We start from the raw sequence: 16,764 nt of genomic DNA on the forward strand, positions 1-16,764 counted from the left end.
ATTTTAATAATGAGAACGATATCATTAGCAGTAATCAGCATGGATTCATAAAGAATCGTTCTTGTCAAACCAATCTATTAACCTTCTATGAGGAGGTGAGTTGCCATCTAGATAAACAAGGCCTGTAGACGTGGTGTATCTGGATTATGCAAAAGAATTCGACACAGTTCCCCATAAACGTTTGCTGTACAAAATAAGGTCCATTGGCATGGACCATAGGGTGAGTACATGGATTGAAAACTGGCTACAAGGGTGAGTTCAGAGGGTGGTGATAAATTGGGAATACTCGGAATAGTCAGGGGTGGGAAGTGGGGTCCCCCAGGGTTCTGTGCTGGGACCAATCCGGTTTAATTTGTTCATAAACTACCTGGAGGATGGGGTAAACAGTTCAATTTCTGTATTTGTGGATGATACTAAGCTAAGCAGGGCAATAACTTCTTTGCAGAATGTAGAAACCTAGCAAAAAGATCTGAACAAATTAATTGGGTGGGCAACTACATGGCAAATGAGGTTCAATGTAGAAAAATGTAAAATAATGCATTTGGGTGACAAAAGAATGAATGCAATCTATCCACTGGGGGGGGGGGGGGGGGGGCTCTGGGAGAATCTAGGATGGAAAAAGGACCTGGGGGTCCTAGTAGACGATAGGCTCAGCAATGACATGCAATGCCAAGCTGCTGCTAAGAAAGCAAACAGAATATTGGCATGCATTAAAACGGGGATTAATTCCAGAGATAAAACGATAATTCTCCCGCTCTACAAGACTCTGGTACGTCCGAACCTAGAGTATGCTGTCCAGTTCTGGGCACCAGTCCTCAGGAAGGATGTACTGGAAATGGAGCGAGTACAAAGAAGGGCAACAAAGCTAATAAAGGGTCTGGAGGATCTTAGTTATGAGGAAAGGTTGCGAGCACTGAACTTATTCTCTCTGGAGAAGAGACGCTTGAGAGGGGATATGATTTCAATTTACAAATACTGTACTGGTGACCGCACAATAGGGATAAAACTTTTTTGCAGAAGGGAGTTTAAAAGACACGTGGCCACTCCAATACAAAGAGGGTTCTTTACTTTAAGAGTGGCAGGGATGTGGAATTCCCTTCCACAGGCAGTGGTCTCAGCGGGGAGCATCGATAGTTTCAAGAAACTATTAGATAATCACTTGAATGACCGCAACATACAGGGATATACAATGTAATACTGACATAATCACACACATAGGTTGGACTTGTGTCTGTTTTCGACCTCACCTACTATGTAACATAATTTTTTTTTTTTATTATTAAAATAACACACTTTACAATCACTTTAACCAAAGCACAGTTCCATACTTACTGACTTCTTGAACAATGGGAAGAATTAACATAGTGATGCAAGCACCGTGCTTGCACCACTCTTCTAAACATAAAAATTGAGTAGAGGTTGCTCCTTAGTAACAAAAAGCCAAATGATATATTCCCCACACATTCATTGAAGTGGCTGTAGTAATACCGGGTGCTGTAATGACCACTGGCTGGAAACCGTAGAAGTGTCACTTGACTGAGGAAGGGGCCTTTGCGTGGTATTGAAATGTTGTCGTATGTGTACTGTGTGACCATGTGAATAAAGCTTTGAACCCTTTTAAGGAATCCTTGGTATGCTGATGACATTTCTTCACTCAAAGTAACAAAGGGGCGCAAGCCCCTTTCACTGTTTCTGCCGTGCATGAGAGCTGGAGCTGAATGCTTAGATTTCTTTGCAGGCCCCCCCCCCACTCAGGTTAGAGCAGAGGGAGTTTGTTAACTCTGCAGGCTCTGCTTGTGTAGTGTTATCACTGCACGGGCAGAGAGAGATGTGGGCTGTCTGTTGCCAGACTATTTGGGATGACATATTGCCTCTGCTTAACTGAAATCCAGACTGAGGCCAAGTGTTGTTCAGAGACTCTGCCCCCAATCCTATGAGCTAGAGGGAAAAAAAAAAATGAATAAGCAGTCATGTGACCACTGAGAACGAAAAAATAAAAAAAATAAAAAGGTATTTGTGAGGTGTTTTTTTTTTTTTTTTTTTTTTTTTTTTTTTAAATAAAGAGTATGCTTATTCAGTGGGTACACTTTGCCATTATAAGTTTAGTGTGGCTTGAGTTTACAACTACCTTATCTATGAACAATGATCGAATTACAAAGCAGGCGACAATGGGTGTATAGAGAATATATCCCTTCTCATTTGGATACCTTTATTTTCTCTATCTACATATCAAAAACAGATCTAAACAAGGTAACAATGGTCGAACATCGCCATCACAGAAGATATGTACAGACAGATGCAAGCCATCGGAATGCGAGCTTCATACTGGCTGCGATCACACGAGAACCGCCAAACATCAGACCTGGAAAATGAAAGCACAGATTTATCACTTATAGGACCAATAAACTGTCTTCTAGCAGTTAGTAAAAGATATATTGGGGTTGATTAACTAAAACTGGAAAGTGCAAAATCTGCTGCAGCTCTGCATATAGTGAGGGAGAGAAGTATTTAATCCCCTGCTGATTTTGTATGTTTGCCCACTGACAAAGAAATGATCAGTCTATAATATTAATGGTCGGTTTATTTTAACAGTGAGAGATAGAACAAAAAAAATATCCAGAAAAACACATTTCAAAAAAGTTAAATTGATTTGCATTTTAATGATTGAATTTGATCCCATATCAATCAGCAAGATTTCTGGCTCCCAGGTGTCTTCTATAGAGGTAACGAGACTAATCTCAGCTTGTCACCTGTATAAAAGACCCCTGTCCACAGAAGCAATCAATCCGATTCCAATCTCTCCACCATGGCCAAGACCAAAGAGCTGTCCAAGAATGTCAGGGACAAGATTGTAGACCTACACAAGGCTGGAATGGACTACAAGACCATCGGCAAGCAGCTTGGTGAGAGGGTGACAACAGTTGGTACGATTATTTGCAAAATCGAAGAAACACAAAATAACTGTCAATCTCCCTCTGTTTGGGGCTCCATGCAAGCTCTCATCTTGTGGAGTTTCAATGATCATGAGAACAGTGAGGTATCAGCCCAGAACTACACGGGAGAATCTTGTTAATGATCTCAAGGCAGTTGGGACCATAGTCCCCAAGAAGACAATTTGTAACATACTACACCATGAAGGACTGAAATCTTGCAGTGCCCACAAGGTCCCCCTGCTCAAGAACACACATGTACAGGCCCCTCTGAAGTTTTCTAATGAACATCTGAATGATTCAGTTAGGAACTGGGTGAAAGTGTTGTGGTCAGATGAGACCAAAACCGAGCTCTTTGGCATCAACTCAACTCGCCGTGTTTGGAGGAGGAATGCTGCCTATGACCCCAAGAACACCGTCAAAACATGGAGGTGGAAACATTATGCTTTGGGGCTGTTTTTCTGCTAAGGGGATAGGACAGGACAACTTCACCGCATCAAAGGGATGATGGATGGAGCCATGTACCATTAAATCTTTCGTGAGAACCTCCTTCCCTCAGCCAAGGCATTAAAAATGGGTTGTAGATGGGTATTCCAGCATGACAATGACCCAAAACACACAGCCAAGGCAACAAAAGAGGTGGCTCAAGAAGAAGCATGTTAAGGTCCTGGAGTGGCCTAGCCAGTCTCCAGAAATTAATCCCATAAAAAAATATGTGGAGGGAGCTGAAGGTTCGCGTTACCAAACGTCAGCCTCGAAACCTTAATGACATGGAGAGGATCTGCTAAGAGGAGTGGGACAAAAGCTCTCCTCAGATGTGTGCAAACCTGGTGGCCAACTACAAGAAATGTCTGACCTCTGATTGCAAACAAGGGTTTTGCCACCAAGTACTAAGTCATGGGTTTTGCGAAGGGGTCCAATACTTATTTCATTCATTAAAAAGCAAATCAATTTATAACTTTTTTGAAATGCGTTTTCCTGGATATTTTTGTTGTTAGTCTGTCTCTCACTGTTAAAATAAACCTACCATTAAAATTATAGGCTGATCATTTCTTCTTTTTTTTTTTTTTTAAAGTGTTTAATTGTTTATAAAATGGTGCATACAGAACAGGACAGAAACAAAAAAGGGCTGAATTTTGTTAGAGATGAATGCACAAGACATAGCTTGTCAAACATAATAACCAATATGTTGGTGTAGTTAACGTATAAAGAGTATACCTACTTTTAGTTTTTTCCTGACGGAACATGTCGAACAAAAAAATAAATAAATAAAAAACAAACCAAAAAAGAGCTAAGACTCTCTGATTACAGTGTTTATAATTGCCTCAACTTAATTGTTAATGTATAATTCCACATTTTAATACAGGTGTCCAGAGTACATATATTTGCTCGTATTGTTCGATAGGGTTATAGGATATTGATAGTGGTTATAGGAGGTTTCCTTAATGGTCATTATAGAAATAAATAAGGCCCAGAGTTCTAAACTACATTCCTGTCAGCCTTGACTGATCATTTGTCGGTGGGCAAACATACAAAATCAGCAGGGGGGTCCAAATACCCTTTTCCCCTCACTGTAGCAACCAATCAGCTTCCAGGTTTTATTTTCAAAGCTTAAACAAGCTGAAGGTGGAAGCCGATTGGCTGCCATGAACAGCAAATTAAAGCAAAAAAATATTAAAAAAAAAAAAATTGTGACAAACTACAACTTGAAAAAACACACCATGCCTCTTACTAAATACCTTGGACTGTCTACTTTCCAAAAGGGGTCATTTGGGGGATATTTGTACTTTCTTGGCATTTTTGGGCCTCAAGAAATGAGATAGGCCATCAGTACATCAGGATCAATTTTCAGATATATACTATAGTTTGTAGACTCTACAACTTTCCTACAAACTAAATAATATACACTGATTTGGGTTATCTTTACCAAAGAAAAGAAGCAGAATATATTTTGGCCTAAACTTAAGATTATTTATGTGCAGAAATGAAGAAAATGTGTTTTTCAATTTTTTTAATTTTCTTTTTTTTTTTTATAAAAAAATTAATCCAGTGGTAATTAAATACTACCAAAAGAAAGTTCTGTCTAAAAAAATAAAAATAAGGATCAACATTTCACTTGGGTACAGTGATGCATTACCATGCAATTGTCAAAGTGTGAGAGCGCTAATAGCTGAAAATTGCCCTGGGCAGGAAGGGGGTGAATGTGACCGGGACTGAAGTGGTTTAAGAGACCACATGGTAAATGTGCTTTTACTGCATGAGATATGCTGAATTTTTCCAAACATTTTATGGAGGGCCTTCCAAATCAAGAAAAAAAAAAAAAAAATCAGTGATTTTTAAAAACATTATTTGATTAGTTCATTATAGCTGTCCTGTGGTCCTTTGTGATTGCTCTCAGACACATCGGACACAAAATACAATCCATATACACACATCTCTTACCCAATTCTGCATGCAGACACCAGCCGCTCATTCCTGTTTCTTGGGGTTATTGACAGCCACGTAGTGATATAAGACCACCAGCAGGAAGAGGGAGACCCCCAGCATGTTGGCGAATATGGCGAGTTGCACGTCTGTGATCATCCTACAGAGAGACAGAAGTGTTATCAGTCCATTCTGCACACATCACCAAAGCCTTTGTGTAACCCATCCATTTCCAGAGATCACCTCCTCCCTTCAGTGCCGGTGAAAGACACCTCCGCAGAGGTTTTTGTTGTTACTACAACATAAACTTGCTATAAAATAAAAACTAAAAGGATCTGGAATACTCCCAGAATGATCCTAGAAGGTTCCCAAGTGAGGCCTACTCATTACTGGTCACCTCCATCATCACATCACATAAAGCTCCCAAACACTGACCTTGCAGAGCTACTGTATCAGAGAAGAGAGAGTACATAAAGGGCTTTGAATCAGAGAAAGAGCTCACTCCTGGGATGGTGGAGGTGAGCAGCAACAACTAGGCCTCTTAGCAACATCCTGGGAGTATTCCAGTCAGGCTTCATGAGGTACATAAATGGTCTACACCTATAGCAAGGGCATTATTCAACTTTAAAGGGGTTGTAAAGGCAGAAGGTTTTTTTCTTAATGCATTCTATACATTAAGATAAAATACTTTGTGTGTAGCAGCCTCCCCAGCACCCCCTAATTACTTACCTGAGCCCCATCTATGTCCAGCGATGTCCACGCGTGTCTTAGCTGTCCAGGACTCTCCTCCTGATAGGCTTAGACAGCAGTGGCGCCATTGGCTCCCGCAGCTGTCAATCAAAGTCAGTTACCCAATCAGGAGAGAGGGGGCGGGCTGGGGTGGGGCTCCATGTCTAAATGGACACATGGAGCTGTGACCAGTGTCAATTTTGATTTTGTCTTAACTAAAATGCCATTTTAGTCTTCTGCAATTGTTTTAGTTTTAGTCGTCTAAATCTCCAATACATTTTAGTTGACTAACACTCATTTTAGTCGTCTAAAATCTAATGAGTAGTTAAATTGTAATGCATAATTTAAGCATTTCTCCACAATTTCCAAACTCATTATATACTGCTGAATTGAAAAATCTAATATTTATGGCATTAAAGAGGAACTGCAGTCTGCTCACATAATTTGTAATAAAAACATCTTTGTCATTCTGAAGCTTCCCTCCAACCACTTTGCATATTATTTTATATATAATGTGATTCTGTACTTGCCAAATATGCTGCAGAAATCTCCCTCCACCGAGTCTGGCTGCATCCATTTTAACTGTGGGCAGCTGAAACTGCTGCCTGTTCACTTCCTGGATTTACACAGAGGCACACCTCTAGCTCTGCAGGCCTCATTGGCCCTCTTATGACTCATCGCCCCCTCCCTTCCTGGCAAACACTCACGAGGGTGAGAGCTGTGCATGATGTCATCAGGCTAATGACCAGACAAGAAACAGGAAGTGGGCTGTATAAGGGATTTACTGGCAGAAAAAAAAAAGTTTTACTACCCAAAGTTAAAACAACAAGTGCAGAAGATTTAATAGATGGAAAGATGAAAAAAATGACTGAAGTTCCACTTTAAGATTTGAACATGCACTACAGACCAGTGTTAATTGACGTCAAATTTCAATTTAGCTTTAGTTACACTCTTCTGACTAAAATGCCATTTACCTTTTAGGCCCCTTCCACACTGCTGCGACTCGATTTTACGAGCGCGATTTTAGGGAATGCCTGTGTAAACTTGAGGTCTGTGGACCTAGGTCGTATTTTAGTCATCTCAATCGACTAAAATAGTATTAATTTAGTCAACGAAATTAACTCTGGCTGTGACTCGGCTCGGGTGCCCCCATTGCAAGCTGCTTGCTAAGGGGGCACTCAGCAGGAGGGAGGGGCCCGAGAAAAGGAGGATCTGGGCTGCTCTGTGCAACAACAGAGCAGTAAGTATAACATGTTTGTTATTTTATTTTAATTTTTTTAAATGAGACTTTACAATCACTCTAAGCCAGGTACACACAGGACGACTGTCAGGAGACATTTGCTGGTTCAAAAAAAAAAAATAAATAAAACGTTCAATATTCGGCCCGTGTGCATGTCCAGCTGGCCATTTAGCTGGCTTCTGTCGGACGAGCATGCTGAAAAACCAACAGCTGACTGACTCCTGGTGAGCGCGCTCAGCTAATGCCAGGAAGCGCTGATCGGAGTGTTCTGGTGGAGGGAGGGGGGTCAGAACACAACAGCTCAGCGGGGGAGATCGCTGTACTAATGTCAGACAGTTAGTACAGCGGCACCAACTGGAGCGGTCAGTTTTTCGTGCAACAAAAAAAAAAATATGTTATGCCTCGTACACACGATTGGACATTCCGACAACAAAATCCATGTTTTTTTTTTCCAACGGATGTTGGCTCAAACTCGTCTTGCATACACACGGTCACAGAAAGTTGGTTGGAAATTCCAAACGTCAAGAACACGGTGCCGTACAACACGTATGACGAGCCGAGAAAAAAGGAGTTCAATAGCCAGTGCTGCTCTTCTGCTTGATTCCGAGCATGCGTGGAACTTTGTGCGTCGGAGTTGTGTACACACGATCGGAAATTCCGACAACGGATTTTGTTGTCGGAAAATTTGAGATCCAGATCTCAAAATTTGCACGACGGAAATTCCAATGGAAAATGTCCGATGGAGCCTACACACGGTCGGAATTTCCGAGTAAAGGCTCCCATTGAACATTTTCTGCTGTAAAATCCGACTGTTACGGGGCATTAGTGTGCCCCAGGCTTAAGTCAGAGCTGCACAGGTTGTTTTTATCTATAGTTTATCTAGTTTTGGAGAGCGTGGCGATGGGGGGAGGCAAGTATGACATGTTTGTTATTTTAAAATAAATCTGCCTTTACAGTCACTTTAAAAGTACCATTCAGCTGCAGTTTGTAAATGTTGAACACAGATCCTAATGGGATTGCCGACTGCCACTTAAAGCAAAGCGGCACTGCTGTGCCAAGTCACATACGTGCCTGCGTGCCACCAGGTTCTGCTGTGATTGAGCACAGCAGATGCCGGCTAATAGATTACCGCCAGCACCCGCCAATCATCCCGAACACACACAGGAGAGGGCTCTGCCTATGTAAACAAGGCAGATCCCTGTCCTGTCAGTGGGGAAGGAATGGATTTACTTTCCCTGCAGAGCAGGGAATAAAATAAATTACTTCCCCTGGTAAAAAAACACCTCACTGTGTACACATAAACACTGGCTAGGCACACATTTTACCCCTTGATCACCCTAGATGTTAACCCCTTCCCAGTCAGTGTCATTAGTACAGTGGCAGTGCATATTTTTTAGCACTGATCACTGTATTAGTGTCACTGGTTCCCAAAAAGTGTCACTTAGTGTCAGACAGTCCACCACAATATCGCAGTCACTGATCACCGCCATTACTAGTAAAAACAAAATGAAATAAAAAAATCCCATAGTTTGGTTTACGCAAAGTTATAGCGTCTACAATCAATATACGCTTAGGGGCATTTCTTTTACCAAAAACATGTAGCAGAGTTCAAACTGGCCTGAATTTATGAAAAAAAATTTTTTTATTTTTTTTTTTATTGGATATGTTTTATAGCAGAAAGTAGAGCTGCACAATTAATCGTTAAAAAAATCGTGATCTCGATTCACCCCCTCTGACGATCTGTCCTGCAAAGTTTGCCGATTCTTTCCTATAAACAAGTGGAGAGACTATGTGCTCACTAAGCTGTCAAAAGAAAGCATCTGGGCAGTCTGCCAAGTCTTTAACTTGATACATTTTAACTAAGCTTCCTTCTTGGATCAAAGGGAAAGAACTTCTGTGTAAATAAATAAGCTGGGCAGTCTGCCAAGTTTTCAACAATGTGTAAATGCAGGAAGTTTAACCACTTAATGTCTAAATCTTTTTCTGACACTTCTTTAAGTTAAAATCAATATTTTTTGCTAGAAAATTACTTGGAACCCCAAGTATATATAATTTAGCAGAGACCCTAGGGAATAAAATTGCAATTGCTGCAGTATTTTATGTCACTGTATTTGCCCAGCGGTCTTTCAAGCGGGGGTTCACCCACACCGCCAAAAAAAAAAAAAAAAATATTAAAAGCCAGCAGCTACAAATACTGCAGCTGCTGACTTTTAATACATGGCCACTTACCTGACCCAGGGTCCAGCGATGTCGGCAGGGGACGCCGAGAACCCGCTCGGTTCTCGGCAGCTGCCGCCGCCATCCTAGGTGAGGGAATCAGGAAGTGAAGCGTTGCGGCTTCACTTCCCGGTTCCCTACTGCGCATGCGCGAGTCGCGCTGGCGCGTCCCTAGTGGTCCCCGCTCTCTGCTGGGAGCTGTGTGTTCCCAGCAGACAGCGCGGTCGGGACAGGAAGAAGCATAGACTCCCATGGGAGTCTATGCCGGAAGTAGGTGCAAATACCTGTCTTAGACAGGTATATGCACCCCCCTCCCCCCTGAAAGGTGCCAAATGTGACACCGGAGGGGGGGGAGGGTTCCGAAAAGCGGAAGTTCCATTTTTGTGTGGAACTCCGCTTTCAAATGCAATTTTTTGGGAAAAAATACACTTCAATGAATAAAAAAAACAAAAAAAAACAAAAACAAAAAAAAAAAAAAACAGTAAAAAAGTTAGCCAAATTTTTTTTGTTTTAATGTGAAAGATGATGTTACCCCCGCGAGAATCGTGAGAGAATCGTAATCTATCTTCTAAGGAAAAAAATCGTGATTCTCATTTTAGCCAGAATCGTGCAGCTCTAGCAGAAAGTAAAAAAGATTGTTATAAAGGCTTTTAACCGCTTGCCGTCCAGCGCACGACGATATACGTTGGCACAATGGCACGGCTGCACAAATGAGCGTCTCTGTACGTCCCCTTTAAATCGCGGGCTAGTGGGCATGCCCGTGGGCTCCATGTCTGCCAGTGGCCCGCGATCGTGGCACGGACAGACAGAACAGGGAGATGCAAACAAGGCATTTCTCTGTTCTGCCTAGCAACACGACAGGGATCTACTGCTCCCAGTGATCGGGAGCAGTGATCTCTATCATGTTCTAGTGAGCCCATCCCCCCTACAGTTAGAACACACTGAGGGAACACAGTTAACCCCTTGATCGCCCCCTAGTGTTAACCCCTTCCCTGCTAGTGTCATTTACACAGTAATCAATGCATTTGATCGCTGTATAAATGTCTCTGGTCCCAAAAATGCGGCAAAAGCGTCCGCCGCAATGTCGCAGTCACGATAAAAAAAAATTAAAAATCGCAGATCGCTGCCATTACTAATAAAACTATTTATAATAAAAATGCCATAAATCTATCCACTATTTTGTAGACGCTATAACTTTTGCGCAAACCAATCAATATACAGTGCCTTGCAAAAGTATTCACCCCCCTTGGCTTTTTACCCATTTTGTTACATTACAGCCTTTAGTTCAATGTTTTTTTAATCAGAATTATATGTTATGGATCAGAACACAATAGTCTAAGTTGATTAAGTAAAATTAGAAAAATATATACATAAAACAACTTTGCAGAAATTAAAAACTGATAATTGACATGTGCGTATGTATTCACCCCCTTTGTTATGAAGCCCATAAAAAGCTCTGGTGCAACCAATTACCTTCAGAAGTCACATAATTAGTGAAATGATGTCCACCTGTGTGCAATCTAAGTGTCACATGATCTGTCATTACATATACACACCTTTTTGAAAGGCCCCAGAGGCTGCAACACCTAAGCAAGAGGCACCACTAACCAAACAGCCATGAAGACCAAGGAACTTTCCAGATAAGTAAGGGACAATGTTGTTGAGAAGTACAAGTCAGGGTTAGGTTATAAAAATATATCCAAATCTTTGATGATCCCTAGGAGCACCATCAAATCTATCATAACCAAATGGAAAGAACATGGCACAACAGCAAACCTGCCAAGAGACGGCCGCACACCAAAACTCATGGACCGGGCAAGGAGGGCAATAATCAGAGAGGCAGCACAGAGACCTAAGGTAAGCCTGGAAGAGCTGCAGAGTTCCACAGCAGAGACTGGAGTATCTGTACATAGGATGAAAATAAGCCGTACGCTCCATAGAGTTGGGCTTTATGGCAGAGTGGCCAGAAGAAAGACATTACTTTCAGCAAAAAACAAAATGGCACGTTTTGAGTTTGCAAAAAGGCATGTGGGAGACTCCCAAAATGTATGGAGGAAGGTGCTCTGGTCTGATGAGACTAACATTGAATTATTTGGCCATCAAAGAAAACGCTATGTCTAATGCAAACCCAACATATCACATCACCCAAAGAACACTAACACCATTTTTCAGCAGTCGGGACTGGGAAACTGGTCAGAGTTGAGGGAAAGATGGATGGTGCTAAATACAGGGATATTCTTGAGCAAAACCTGTACCACACTGTGTGTGATTTGAGGCTAGGACGGAGGTTCACCTTCCAGCAGGACAATAACCCCAAACACACTGCTAAAGCAACACTTGAGTGGTTTTAGGGGAAACATGTAAATGTGTTGGAATGGCCTAGTCAAAGCCCAGACCTTAGTCCAATAGAAAATCTGTGGTCAGACTTAAAGATTGCTGTTCACAAGCACAAACCATCCAACTTGAAGGACCTGGAGCAGTTTTGCAAAGAGGAATGGGTAAAAATCCCAGTGGTAAGATGTGGCAAGCTCATAGAAACTTATCCAAAGCGACTTGGAGCTGTGATAGGTATGCAATTTGAAAGCATGACATGTTAGCTATTTTCTCGGCATATCTTTTTTAATTTTACCAATCAGTTATTATATTGTGTTTGTGTGCAGTAAAATTCATTCAAGTGCTTTTTTTTTTTTTTTTTTTGGAGCTTAAAAAAAAACAACGATGCGCCAGTACTGTGTGGCATAAAATATAAAATAACACCCACCATTTTATTCTCTAAATCCTCTGCAAAAAAATAAGTACAAAATGTGTGTGTGTGTATATCTATCTCTATATCTCCTCTATCTGTGTGTTGAGTTATTTTGAGGGGACAGCAAATTTACACTGTTATACAAGCTGTACACTCACTAATTTACATTGTAGCAAAGTGTCATTTCTTCAGTGTTGTCACATGAAAAGATATAATAAAGTATTTACAAAAATGTGAGGGGCGTACTCACTTTTGTAAGATACTGTGTGTGTGTGTGTATGTGTGTATATATATATATATATATATATATATATACACATATACATACACACACACACTATCTCACAACAGTGAGTACACCTCTCACATTTTTGTAAATATATTTTCTTCTATCTTTTCATGTGACAACACTGAAGAAATTACACTTTGCTACAATGTAAAGTAGTGAGTGTACAGCTTGTATAACAGTGTAAATTTGCTGTCCCTCAAAATAACTCACACAGCCAATAATGTCTAAACCACTGCCAAAAGTGAGTACACCCCTAAGTGAAAATGTCTAAATTGGGCCCAATTAGCCATTTTCCCTCCCCGGTGTCATGTGACTCGTTAGTGTTACAAGGTCTCAGGTGTGAATAGGGAGCAGGTGTGTTAAATTTGGTGTTATCGCTCTCACTCTCTCATACTGGTCACTGGAAGTTCAACATGGCACCTCATGGCAAAGAACTCTCTGAGGATCTGAAAAAAAAAGAATTGTTGCTCTACATAAAGATGGCCTAGTCCAGTGAACGTTCGCACCCCAGATGTATTGGAACTACATTTCCCCTAATGCTCATGTACTCTGCAGTGTAGTTGAGCATCATGGGAAATGTAGTTCCAAAACATCTGGAGTGCCAAGGTTCACAATCACTGGCCTAGGCTATAAGAAGATTGCCAAGACCCTGAAACTGAGCTGCAGCATGGTGGGCAAGACCATACCGCGGTATAACAGGACAGGTTCCACTTAGAACAGGCCTCACCATGTTCAACCAAAGAAGTTGAGTGCTCAGCGTCATATCCAGAGGTTGTCTTTGGGAAATAGTCATATGAGTTCTGCCAGCTTTGCTGTAGAGGATATAATATAGATATATATATATATATATATATATATAAATTAAATATTTTGCTAGAAAAAAATACTGATTTCAACTTGTAAGCAATAAGTGTCAGAAAAGGGTTTAGTCTTTAAGTGGTTAAACTGCCCTCATTTACAGACTAAAGTTCATTCCCTTGATCGAAAAGAACAGACATAAAATATGCTGGATACAAATCTGAAGCCTTTAATATCGAAAGAGGTACCCGACAGGGTTGCCCATTATCTCCCTTATTATTTGCCCTTATACTCGAACCCATGGCCCAATACATCAGAACAAACCAAACTATAACTGGCATTGAAGTAGGAGGTATTACACACAAATTATGTATATTTGCAGATGATATATTACTTTTTCTATCATCACCACAGGTCTCTGGTCCTAACTTAATACCAGCTCTTGATGGGTTTGCAGCCCTATCCGGCCTTATGATTAATCCTAAGAAATGCCTAGTGCTTAATATTTCACTCACAAACATGGAATTGATCCCGGCTAGGGCTGCACTCCCATTCACATGGGCAGAAAAATCAATCCCATATCTTGGAATTCATTTAACAGCATCTCATTCTGAATTATTCTCAACCAATTATCCTCCTGTATTAAGACAGATCACAAATCTAATAAAACAATGGTCGCAACTTCCTTTATCCTGGATAGGGAAGATTAATGCAATCAAAATGACTATTCTACCCAAATTGCTTTATCTATTCAGAGTCCTCCCTATTCCAATTCCTTCCTATTTTTTGAGAATAGTACAAAAAAGAGCAACTTCGTTTATATGGGGCTCTTCTAAACCACGTATACCTATACACACACTACATCTTCCCAAAAATAAAGGAGGCCTGGGATACCCTAATTTTACTAACTACTACAGAGCAGCACATTTGGCCAGTCTGTCCAAATACCATGCAAAACAGGAAATCCCATTATGGGTATTTATAGAGGCTTCAGAAAATGACCCTCTATTAATATCAAATTTATTATGGCTTGATCCTAAAGACCGCTTTAAAATTCATAATCCCATAACTAAACACTTCTTATCTCTCTGGGATAAACTAAAAACCAAATATCAGTTACAATCTCCACACAATCCTCTCCTTTCTTTTATCAGAAATCCGGCCTTTTATCCGGCATGGATCTACCCAAATTCTTTTAAAGCTTGGACAACATCAGGCATTCAGACACTAAATGACTTCATAGCATCTAAATCATTCCTTTCATTCCCATCGCTTAGAGAAAAATATGATCTACCAAACTCTGAGATATTTAGATATCTCCAAATCAAAAATTTCTATACACCATTCCTAAAGGGGGATGCACCATTATCCCAATTATCCATTTTTTAATCAATCTGTACAAAAGATCCATTTGCTAAAGGTACAATTTCATCACTTTATAATCAATTATATGGAGTAGCAAATCTTAATAGACCCTCTTACGTTCAGAGGTGGGAGGAGGACCTGGGACGAACTTTAGAAGACACGGACTGGTCTAACATATGGCTCACATCTAAGTCATCTTCACCCAACATCATAGCACTGGAGACAAATTATAAAGTCCTAACTCGCTGGTACCTTGTACCCGCTAGAGTGGCAAAATATTCACCTAATACCTCAGCTCTTTGTTTTCGAGGATGCCCAGAAATAGGCACATATTTACACATATGGTGGACGTGCCCAGTAATCCAAACCTTCTGGAAGGAAGTCTTCGTGATTGCATCTAAAATATTTAAAAAAATAATACAACCAGATCCATATTTAACTTTACTTAATCTAAAACCGGAATGGTTAACACTCTCTCAATTCAAACGTATGATCCAACTAATAACGGCTGCAAAACAAACAGTGGCCAAGGCATGGAAATCTCCTACATTGGTACTAGCAGAAACAATTCACAGAATGAATAATACAATGTCCCATGCTAAGATGGTAGCCATCGATCAAAATCAAATTCCAAAATTTGAAAAACTTTGGCATCCTTGGATAAAACAACAGTTCCTGTCAAACTTCAATGACTCTGTCCTGTTGCCATGGTAACAGATTAAATGACTTACAGAGACACCCATTCTAAGGCTTCAAAGAGAACTAAAAAGAATAATAAACTGACGAGCGGGACAACCTTGTGGACCATACCTCTACCTTTCAACCCTTTTTCTTCTTTCTCTTTCCTTTTCTCCACCTTACGATTAAAGCTCATTATCAGAATTTATTTGACCTATATACACTCTACTTGTAAACAATATGTATAGTAGGTATAAATCATTTAAATACCTACAAAAGTAACTAAGGAAATGATATATATCTTTAATTTAGGTTTACGTGAACCCAATGTTTAATATTTGAAATTTCATGATATTTACCTATATAAACCCTACTGTAAAACAATGAGCTTACTTTATAGATCCTTGTAAACTTACTTTATGTATCTTTATAACATTGTATACTCAATAAACTTCTTTTGACAAGGAAAAGAACAGACGGTAACAATGTGCTTTTTTTTTTTTTTTGACAGCTGCGAGCAAGAGAACTGCTCTGCACTGTTTACACAAACTGTGGAAATGCAGGCTGAAGATCGTGAGGGGGGGGGGGTGTTGAATCAAGATGATTTTATTAAGGATTACTCATGTGGGTTCTAAGTAATTTGAGCAAAAAAAAAAAGTTTACATGTAGAAATGTCAGATCTTGCACGGTAGGGAGTGGTAAATGGTGATGGGCTCGGGCATGTTCAGATGGAGCCTGCCAGGAACCTGTCACTGTACACCGCCAATCATAAGCAGCATGTGTGTGTAGCTACTGGTCAGGAAATGCCTCACTGCTTATGATTGTCGGCGTGTAGTAACGGCTTCTTGGCGGGCTCGATCAGAACACACCCGAGCCCATCACTAGTAAATGTTGAACACAGATCCCAATGGGAGTGCTGATTGCCACTTTAAACAAACTGCTAGCAGGCTTCGAGTAGTGGAGAAGCCTGCTAGCAGCTTGTTTAAAGTGACAATCAGCACTCCCATTGGGATCGGTGTTCAATATTTCCAAACTGGAGCTAATGGGCACTTTATAGGCTTAGAGAAAGCTGCTGGTCACATGGCTCTTATAATAAGCACAAGGCATGTGGAATAGGTCTTCCTGTTTTGGCTATGGGACAGGAAGTGAAAGAAAATCTCCCTATAAGGACACAGGGATTATAACCTGCCCCTTCTGTTATCTTTAGTTTTCTTTAATTGAATTGGTCCATATTAGATCAATGAGGTCACCACCATCCCTTTTTGTCACACATGATTACAGGGGGCGGGGAATTCATACGGATGCAGCTGATTGGTCCAGTGACCATTTCATGCAGATAGAGGGTGCA

At 40.6% G+C, this 16,764-nt stretch overlaps 1 protein-coding gene across 1 annotated transcript; it reads right to left on the bottom strand.

The window, feature by feature from the left end:
• Positions 1 to 2,175: 2,175 nt before the first annotated feature.
• OST4 (oligosaccharyltransferase complex subunit 4, non-catalytic) lies at positions 2,176 to 5,514 on the bottom strand. The gene is made up of 2 exons (XM_073625055.1): positions 5,373 to 5,514; positions 2,176 to 2,362 (listed from the first exon to the last, which is right to left on the bottom strand). Exon 1 carries the CDS (start codon positions 5,511 to 5,513, stop codon positions 5,400 to 5,402), a length of 114 nt encoding a protein of 37 aa, XP_073481156.1. The 5' UTR covers position 5,514; the 3' UTR covers positions 2,176 to 2,362; positions 5,373 to 5,399.
• Between the last annotated feature and the right edge of the window lie 11,250 nt (positions 5,515 to 16,764).

Source organism: Aquarana catesbeiana, linkage group LG04 (assembly GCF_042186555.1).
Source record: "Aquarana catesbeiana isolate 2022-GZ linkage group LG04, ASM4218655v1, whole genome shotgun sequence".
Classification (NCBI taxonomy): Eukaryota; Metazoa; Chordata; class Amphibia; order Anura; family Ranidae; genus Aquarana; species Aquarana catesbeiana.

Excerpts from the sequence above, each read along its gene's own strand:
- OST4 (XM_073625055.1), bottom strand. The coding sequence starts at position 5,513 with ATGATCACAGACGTGCAACTCGCCATATTCGCCAACATGCTGGGGGTC.